Source organism: Leptodactylus fuscus, chromosome 6 (assembly GCF_031893055.1).
Source record: "Leptodactylus fuscus isolate aLepFus1 chromosome 6, aLepFus1.hap2, whole genome shotgun sequence".
Classification (NCBI taxonomy): Eukaryota; Metazoa; Chordata; class Amphibia; order Anura; family Leptodactylidae; genus Leptodactylus; species Leptodactylus fuscus.
The window spans coordinates 85,817,152-85,827,022 of record NC_134270.1 but is presented as its reverse complement, the minus strand read 5'-3'; the positions used below and the strand labels follow the sequence as shown (position 1 = coordinate 85,827,022).

At 38.8% G+C, this 9,871-nt stretch overlaps 1 protein-coding gene across 1 annotated transcript; it reads left to right on the top strand.

The window, feature by feature from the left end:
* Positions 1-251: 251 nt before the first annotated feature.
* LOC142209593 (axin-related protein-like) lies at positions 252-9,774 on the top strand. Its single transcript, XM_075278602.1, has 12 exons — positions 252-339; positions 1,922-2,051; positions 2,356-2,993; positions 3,784-3,906; positions 5,633-5,720; positions 6,153-6,293; positions 7,099-7,388; positions 7,512-7,706; positions 7,822-8,001; positions 8,397-8,486; positions 9,162-9,323; positions 9,408-9,774. The coding sequence occupies exons 2-12, from the start codon at positions 1,947-1,949 to the stop codon at positions 9,532-9,534; spliced, it is 2,139 nt and encodes a 712-aa protein (XP_075134703.1). The 5' UTR covers positions 252-339; positions 1,922-1,946; the 3' UTR covers positions 9,535-9,774.
* The last annotated feature ends 97 nt before the right edge of the window (positions 9,775-9,871 follow it).

The following is a 9,871-nucleotide window of genomic DNA, read 5'->3' as shown; positions in this document are numbered from 1 at the left end:
TAAAGCCATAACACCCCTTTGTTCTTTGGCTTTGTCCCCAGGGGGAGTGAAAAAGGGCTTTTTGGTTTTGATTAAAAAAAAAAAAAAAAAGTTCAGAGAGAGGAGGGAAAGAAATCCTTCCAGTTCTAACTCACTCAAGGAAGGTGTGAGCTTATTTTCCTCATTTCTCCTGCATTTTCCCCTTCCCCTTTCCAGACTGGATCATGTTTTTTTTCTTTTTTGCAACTTGGACTTTCTTTGGGATTATTTCAGCTTTACTGGCCAAGTGGACTACTAGCTTTGTGATCGGAGGAGCTACAGAACTGTGATCCAGAGTCCGGAGCAACCGAGAAGATCAAGGTAAAGCCATGACGAGAAACTTGTGTCAGGCTGTGAGGAGAGTCGTGCGGCAGTGGCCCAGCGAGCTGGCCCGGGAACACAAGCCCTGTCTCCGTGCGACAGAATTAGATCCGGTGTGCTGTGTGTACACGAACATATGGATATATTTAGAAAGCGCTGTGTGTTGTGTGTGTGCTGTGTATAATGCTGCCGGGCTCCGCGCTTGTTTCATAGGCAATGTGTCTGTCGCTTTCTTCCCTGTATTTCCTTCTCTAATACATTATGGCCGCTCTGAGATCGGTTCACTTACAAGTTTATTCCACTTTTATGAGTTGACTTGCTTAGTTTTGTCCATGTGGGTTGTAATGGATACTGCAGATACTGAGTAGCGCCCCCCTACTTGTAGTCCTGTCCTTCTTCAGCTAATGAGCTGTATTGTGGCCTAAACAGACATGTTCATGTTTCTTCTAGCTGTGTGTATAATATATGTATCTGCAGCTCTTGCCTATATTGTGTTTATACTACAATACACTTTAGGATTCTTCACCTGCATCAGACAACATATTAGCAAGCACTTTGATGTCACTGTATGTTTGGTATTCAGTGTATGCAGTACACATAACTTCTACACCAACCCCCTCCCCTCATCTCTGATGTCACACTTAGAAATTCAATTAACTGTACAACCTGGGGGTCACATCTAGGAAGTTTCTTTCTTTGCCTCTACAGTAGATGCAAAAAAATGTGAGAGTTGCTTAAAGTATTGTGATCTGCATCCCAGCTCTGTGTTATAAAGGGGTAGTGAGGGCCTCATCTGTATAGTATTTCATGAGAATTGGTGAAATACTTCTAGCTTCCCTTATCCACAAATGTCTGTGAACTTGTACCTATAAAACTGTTCAAACATCTGGATATATTGGACACATTTTCTGGTATGCTGGGGAAGAGAGTCTTTGGCCCACCTGTTGTGAATAATTTCTCCTGGAAAACTCTACAGGGCGACAGTGTATGGCGTAAGTCATGTTGAAAAGAAGGAAAATGGTTCCCAGATGGCCTGTTACTTGTAACAGAACCTAGCAGTTCCGGAGGAGTTATAGGCTGTAGTCATAAGTGGATTCTTCTCTTGATGCAGGCCTAATGATCCCTGATAATCTTCTGAACACTCATTTCAAGTAAAAGCAAGTTTTAAAGGGAATTTTTATAGTTTGAAATAGTTTTCTCAAAGTTCAGTAAGGCCTACTTGTGGATGATGTGAGAAGTGTTGCCATTTCATCACTTTGGAAAGGGACAATTATTATTTTTGTTTTCTCTACATATACTATACACAAACCCAGTAAAACGCTTTGGGTGTATAGTTGACTAGTTTGCTACTAACTGTTGACAACAGTGGAAGATTCCTTACTATTTTCTTTGAAAGGTCTTACCACAATGCAAAAGGCCACTTCATGTATAGGTATCTTTACTTCAAACATTTTGGTGTTAATGACTTCTAGGTATAAAACAATTAAGGAATCCTATGAAAGTTCCCTTGTTCACATCCTATACCATTTTTTTCCCCCAGGATATAATATTGTAATTAAATAAATGTTTACGTCTCTTCCAGGCAGGAGTAACATTTCCTGGCAGCCATGAGTTCTGCTGGGGTGCTGACCTGTATGCCAGACTCGGGACGGATATTCAGGGAAACATCATTGCGCCCACCAGTGCCAGGCCAAGAAACTAAAAATTACAAGGTAGTCCATTATAAGTGTGGTTATTGCTATTCATTGCTTTTGCAGGATATCTAGAGCCATGAACAGTTTAAAATAAAAACATAAGATGTAAAGAGAAAGTATTGGTTATTAGTTATAGTCTTTGAATATCTTCATTTTTATTCATAGTTAAGCATAATAGTTCAACATAAATGTTGTAGGAGTAGCTAATCTATCAAATGGGGCCTGTTTGAAGTTACTGAACAGTTGAACTAGTAGTTGATGCATACATACAGTAGCTAATACTGTTCTTTGTTGTTTTATTTTTATTTTTCAATGGCTAAAGACTGAGAAGTTTGCAATGGATCCTCAGCACCATGAACAAATAAAATGCAAAGAAGACTCAGTTAGAGAAGCAGAAGGTTGTGCAGCACAAGATTCCCGTTTTTCTCGATGGGGTCGTTCACTGAATCTGTTGCTAGATGATCAAGATGGGGCAACACTTTTTCGTATGTACCTGGAAGGTCAAGGCCTAGTGGATCTTTTAAGTTTCTGGTTTGCTTGTAATGGCTTCAGAGCTATGGATCCAACAGAACCCAAAACCTCAAAGACAGCCAAAGCCATATATCGTTGGTATGTACAAAATAGCCAAGCTGTTTCTGGGCGTTTAAAGCCATCCACACGGGCTCATGTGAAGGACTGTGTCAAGAACCAACAGTTGAATAGAACTGTGTTTGACCAGGCACAACAAGAGATTCAGAAGGTGATGGAGCGGGAAGCCTTTCCTTCTTTTTTGCAGTCTGAAATATGCAGGGAATATGTTCACGCTATTGAAGACAGTTCCACGCCTGACAGCCCAGGGCCTGGGCTTCCAACTCTAGCGGAAGAAGAAGAGTATAATGGACTACACCACACTTCTATTGGTTTGGGCAGCATGGGTAAAATAAACCGTGCCTTCACACGTGTACCACCAAGAAGCCAAAGGTAAGCACTAAGTGATGTGTGATCTTGCCCTTAGTGTAGTTTTCTGTTAAACTGGCAAGTATTATGGCTAATGCAGTAATTTTAGTTTATGTATGGATTTTCTTTCTCTCATTCAGGCTTATTTTGCTGTTTGTTCTCCAGAACTTTTTTTTAGCATATTTCTTTGTTTCTCTTCCTCCCCTCCTTGTGTTAAAGGTTAACTTAGCTGTTATTCCTTTCCCTGAGCTCACATATCTTTGATGTGAACAAAATCTTTCCCTGCTCCAGAGATCAAAGAACCACATCTATAAAGCGGTCCATTTTTTTTCTTCCTCTACACTTCCCCCTCCCTCCCAAGATGCCTTGCTGTTTCAAAGCCTTCTTATCTTATAATGACTGTTTTTTATAACAGTTATTCCTTTTTATGGCTTATGCTGGATTAGATAGTAAATCTGTTAGCAACATCAGTTTAGAAGATATTTTTTTTGAATTGCTGCCTTTTAGCTGTCCAAATACCAAAAATAAAGTGCACAGTGACCACTTTTCTGTAAGAAAATAATTAGTAAAAAGAAAAATTGTCAAAAAGGAAAGTCAAACGTCCATTGCCTGCTATAATGATCTTATGACTTAGTATACTAGGTTTTCTGCAAATAGATTAACAAAGTGATTTTCCCCCAACACAAATGTGTTGCAAATGTGTGTTTGGTTTTCAGTATGGATGATCGGGAGAAAGATGGTGGAAACCAGTGTAGGGTTATTCTTACCATGCATAACTTCCTATTAAATGTGACATGTGTTTTACTTTTTTCAGGTCCCACCTTCGCAAAACTGAACCAGTATATCAGTACTTTGCTCCTGCTGCAAGTATTAATGATAGTGAAATATCTAGTGATGCACTGACTGAAGACAGTATGTCTGTAACAGATAGTAGCGTGTAAGTATTTCCAAAAATTTTCATGCATTAACCTGAAATGGCAAAACTGGCAATCTAAACCAATAAAACAGATGTATGCAGTAATGATGGCTCACTTCTCAAGAGGAAAAGGAAAATACAACAAAAATAATAATTTCACGTGCTTAGGCTTGTTTAGGCATCTTTGGCAGGTGGTCCTGCAGGCCGTGGTTCTTTCAACAAGTAGACTGCCAGAGGGTACAGGTCAAGAAACACATTGCCTCTTGCTTTTTATCTTCCTATTGTTGGAGACAATGAATGGAATTTGCTGCTCACTTTGAAGTTGCCAAGTGTATGGCTCCAAATAGAAGTGATGCACGTGGCTCTTTGGCATCTTCATTGCAGAAAGAACTTATGTTATTCATTCTGTGCCACGTCTTGAATTTTATATACATATTTGGAAGAAAACCTCTATTAAAGAGGGTTTGGGTTTGGGCACAGGCAGTTCTATATACTGTTGGAAAGCCAACAGTGCGCTGAATTCAGTGCACTGTCAGCTTTCCCCATCTGTGCCCCAGGTAAAGAGCTAGTGGTGCCGGTACCGTAGCTCTTCACAGTCAGAAGGGCTTTCCTGACAGTCTGTCAGGTACGTCCTTCTCCACAGCAGCACCTATCGCGCTGTACAGTGTGAGCGGGGAGGAACGCCCCGTCCCTCTGCTCACAGTGCTCGTCCATAGACGAGTATTATCAGGAGGGGAGGGGGCGTTCTCCCTGCTTACACAGTACAGCATGATAGGCGCTGCTGTGGGGAAGGACATTCCTGATACTGTCATGATTGCCCTTCTGACTGTAAAGAGCTACGGTACTGGAAAGCTGACAGTGCACTGAATTCAGCGCACTGTCGGCTTTCCAGCAGTATATAGAACTGCCTGTGCCCAAACCCATGAAAGGTCCTCTTTAAGGCTATAAAACATAGAACTAGGTTGTCATTTGTAGACTTTCCATGTCTGAATATGGTATATGGCTGAGAAGAGAAGACTTCTATACAACAGCATGTATGCTATAATAGAGAACTATAATATCAAAGGTCCAATAGCAGTATTATCAAAGTAAGAGTAATTCAGATCCATAAAATTTAATTTTTAATATACCCCTAAAATCAAGAACAATTGCAGGCACCAAAAGACAGCTGAACGAAAATATATGAAAAAGTCAACATAGAAACATTAACTGAGGATAAACAAAACCAAACCACAAATGCTTCAGGGGAAAAGTTTGTGCCTGATCAGTAATAATAATCCAACTGTATACATAAGCTATGATTTAAAGCAACTACGACACACAATTGATATTTGTGGCAAAGCAAGACAAACCAGGGCTACTCTCATCCAGTGGTAAAGTGGATGGCCCAATAAAGGAGGCAGACATTCTACATAGCAAGAAGGGATTCTGGCTCGGTGTCCTACATGGCATTGCATATGGAGAGAAGGCATGGCATGCTATCTGGAATGCTGAGCCAGCATCCTTCCTGCTATATAGGCCATCTTTTTCCTTTATTGATCCATCAACTTTACCATTGGATGTGAGTATCCATGTTTGGTTGTCTTCGGCCACAAATATGGGAGTCGTGGGTCAGGATATATGTCATATCTATATGGTTACATCTGTATTGTGTGGATTTCTTAAATATTTCCAAAGATAGATAGATGGATAATGATTATTAATAACAGTAGTAATAATAATATATATATATATTTTTTTTTAACAGAGATGGAATACCACCATACCGCTCCAAGCAGAGAGAGATCCATAGAAGTGTTAGTGCCAATGGTCAAGTGCCTCTTCCTTTTGTACCTGTAAGTTTCATGAACATTTTGATTCATTACATTTAAGATGTAGCTTTATAGAAAATATAATGTATTCAGCTACTAGGTCACAGAGTACTTGAGTCTACAAGCGTTGTTACATAGTGCCTAAATATAGCACCGAATTACAAAGATATCCTCCCTTTAGAAGCAATCATTTTAAGGAGTGAATTCCTCAATAAATGCAGCTTTCACTAGAACAAGCTGTTGTGAAATTGGCAGTACTGAGCTTTATTTGAGCTCCATGTGCTTGTTTGGGTGCCATTCTGCTCATATAGGTGAAATTGTGTGGATTTTATTAATAAAGCATGCAAAAAGTTTAATAAAAGGTGAAGAGTAGTCCACAGTTTTCCCATGTTCTTATAGTTAAAAAAGAAACACAAAGAAAAACCTGTTTGATTAAATGACTTTTTTCCTTTCCAGAGAACAATGCGCCCACCTGTTGAAATGATGCCAACCAATCCAGCAGAATTTGCAGCAAAACTAAGTATGGCTTTAGAAAAAGTTAAAAGACAAAGGGATGCAGAGGAAAAGTTGGAGGAAAAGTTACAAAGATTGAAGGAGGTAAAAAACAAAAACCAAGTAGACATTACAGATATTGACTTTCCTGTCATTGCATTTATGCCTCTTTTGCAATCAATAAATAGCTGTCTGTTTGATCAAGTGATGGGTTTTTTTTAAACTGACAAGACCATTCTAGGTTGTTCAGATGTGTCATAAAACTTATCCTTGCACCCTCTCCAGACAAAGACTTTTCAGCTGCCCAAAAATGTGACTGTCATGGAGATTCTTGATCCCTGAGACAACTGTTGTTTCCTGTCTACATAGACTGGCTGTAGGTCAACTGCAGCACTATTTTGATCTGTAGCCAAATAGAAAAGAGTCATGTGCAATTTTCAGGTGCCTGGACAGCAGTTTATCTTGCTCTGTTATTTGCAATTATGCTGAAATTAGATTACTCATATTCACCCCTTGTATGCAAAAAAGTGAAGGGTCTAAAACCATCAATGTAAAAAAATAGAAGAAATCCTGATGATTTTTTTCTATGAGGCTCATTGATGTTTTAGTAGTTTTCTTTGTTCTGTATGTGCAATACAATACGAAGGCGTTTTAAATCAGTGATAAGTAGAAAATGTGAGCCTATGATAAAAGTATGTACCTGGCAGTTTGACAAGATGACAAGCTGAGACATGCAAAAGTATAGAATGCTACTGGAATAGCTCTTGGCAGTGTTGTTCTGCCTAAACAATCGAGTATTCTCAGCTACTTCAATAACTTTATACTTTTCAAATGCCAAAGTAAAAACAATCACTTTGTCAGATATAGTGATTCAACTAAAACTTGTGAATGTTATATTTTATCTGAATAGGAAGAGGATAAGCCTGAGTGTGACTTTCCTGCATGTGGGCATGATGCTTTGCCAGCTTCTGCTATTGAGGATGACCCTCAATCTATCCTTGATGACCATGTATCAAGAGTCTTGAAGACACCGGCAAATCTGTCGCCTAGATCCCAGTCTCCTTTCGTTCAAAGAAAAGCCAAAGGTCAAGCAACGTTTGGCAAAGGTCAAAGCTTAACTTCCTCCCACTTAAGACCGAAGGCTCCTCCAGGAATGGAATCTCCTGTCTCTCAGAATGTAGAACAGCGTGGATTTATTAGGTAGGCATACCTGTGCTTATTACAGATTGTTTTTGTTTTAATAAGACTTAACTTTATTTGAAAACAGAAAAAAAAACCTGTTTTTCTACTATTCATACAATACTTATCTATCATCCCTGACAGTTCACTGGGAGCAAGAAACTATAGAAAGGGAGAAGGATGTGTCCTGCCTCATAAACTGGATGATGGAAGTTCTTCTCTTGGGTTGACTACACCCCTTTCACCTGAGCAAGAAGTAGAACGCAGCCACAGTGTCTTGCAGTGGGTTTTAGACAGTGCTAAGATGATGAAAAAACATAATCGTGATGTAACTCCAAGGTAATATATATATATTTTTTTCTTCTTGTAAAATTGTCCAGAAAGAATTTGTTGGTACACACTTTTTTTTAATTCTACACAAATGGCTTTAATGTAACTGTTGCTTTTATTACAGCATAAGTCACTGTTCAGAAGTGAAAAAAACAAGCCATCGAACAACATCCCAGCCAGCACACCTTTTCCTGCAGGATACTTCTATGCCTCCACTTAATGCTCCAAACACTCTGGATCAGTTGGAAGAAGCGCGTCGGAGACTTGTTGAAGACAAAAGAGTTCCTAAACTTCATAAAAATAGGTAAATACAGATCTAGTGTGTCCACAGGTATACAATGGCCCAATCTTCACAATTTCCAGATCATTGTATGCAAATTAAGGTGTTGCTTTGCATGTGTTAGACTTTTTTGTTTTCTCATGAGATGTTTCCAGGACTTAGAAATGAATAGGGAAAATTCTGTTTGGGCATAAGGATATTGTACTGTAAAAAGTGATCATTTTAGTCATTGCTGTATTTTAGTTGGTAACAGGGTTTAAGCATTCTTGAACTTTGTAAAGCCAAAAATAATAGATATTTCATAAAGTCAGTCTTGTAGACAATTAAGAACCTTGGCAAACATAAAAATCAAATAATGTCTAAAAAATCTTGCACAGTTGTCTCTGTTCATGTGCTTAAAATGTTTGTTTGAATTTAAGGTGTGTGCAGTCTGCAGCACTCAAAGAAAAAGGCAAAGCTGCAGAGAACATTTCCTACTCTGGATTCCCAACAATGAAATTGTCAGAAGAGTAAGTATCGGCATTCAAAGTGATTGATTGATTCTTTCAAGAACCTTATATGGATCTCTGATTCCCTGCAAATGTGTCTGAAGCAGTTTATTAAAACTGGAGATCCTTCTGCCAGTCTTGACTCATAAATTATATAATATATATTTTTTTAATATTTTTACTGGAGTTATAGTAAATCTGCTCCGCTCACGGCCGAGCAGGGCACAGAGGCTGAGATGCTTTGCAAGTGCGCCAAGCTGCAGCATATTTTTGGTCACTTTCTAGGCACAAACAACTTAGTAACTGTGGGCCACTGTGATATTAATAACACTAGGCATATAATGGCAAAAAAACTGAGTCCCTAGTGTTTAAAAGTGGGCTGAGGCTAGGTTCACACTTGTGCCAGGCTCTCCATCGTTTTGGGTCTGCGGGGAAAAACTGGTGGAGAGGAAAGTTCTGTGCTGGATGTTTCTTTCTACCACAGATGTGAACCTCATCTTAAAAATGGTGGTTCTTAAAAATATACATTCACAACTGAGCCTCAAAATGAGCTAAAACTTTTTTTTTCCCAGTAAAATACTGCTTATGCTAATGTAGCAAAGCTTTCTGAGATCAAGTCTGACTTATGGTGTTAGAATAAGAACCTTAATACGTTGTCTTTTAATGTCTGTATGTATTTTTTTTCTTTATGTTTAGGCTTAAGTCTGCAAAAAAGATGAATAGTGATCAAGGGCAAGGAGGTTTAGCAATTGTCTACTACTTCTGTGGAGAAAGAATTCCTTACATGATTCGAACAAAGGAGCCTAGCTTGACTTTGCAAGAATTTAAAGATCTGCTCAGTAAGAAAGGAAGTTACAAGTAAGTATCAGGTCTGATCTAATATTGTAAAAGAAATGTCAGGCTTTCTTTGTCAATCACTAATATCCTCTCCGTCATTTACAGATATTACTTCAAAAAGGAGAGTCAAGAGTTTGAATGCAACGCTGTGTTTCAAGAGATATCTGAAGAGGATGCAGTTTTGCCATTATATGAGGAGAAAATCATCTGCAAGGTGGAAAGAGCATGTTAAACATACACTTGATTCTAGTGAAAGGCATCTTTGAGTGTTGCTATTCAGAAGTGAAGGCTTAATGACAATGCAGAAAATGGGAACTGATGGTGAAGTTCATAGAGTCAAATAAAACTGGGTTATGGATCTTGGAATGAGAAAATGGAAACTACATGAAGTCATGTGAACTTTTCTTGACATACGTATGTTAACAAATTGGAGAGAACCTGGAAATCCTTCCTCAAAATGGAAACATTGGAGTTATTTATGCACACAAGGCCTCAGTATAGGTGGTTCCATAGGAGATGTGAAGAATAGAACTTGACATATAAGGAGAATCCTGTCTGCTGCAAAAAGC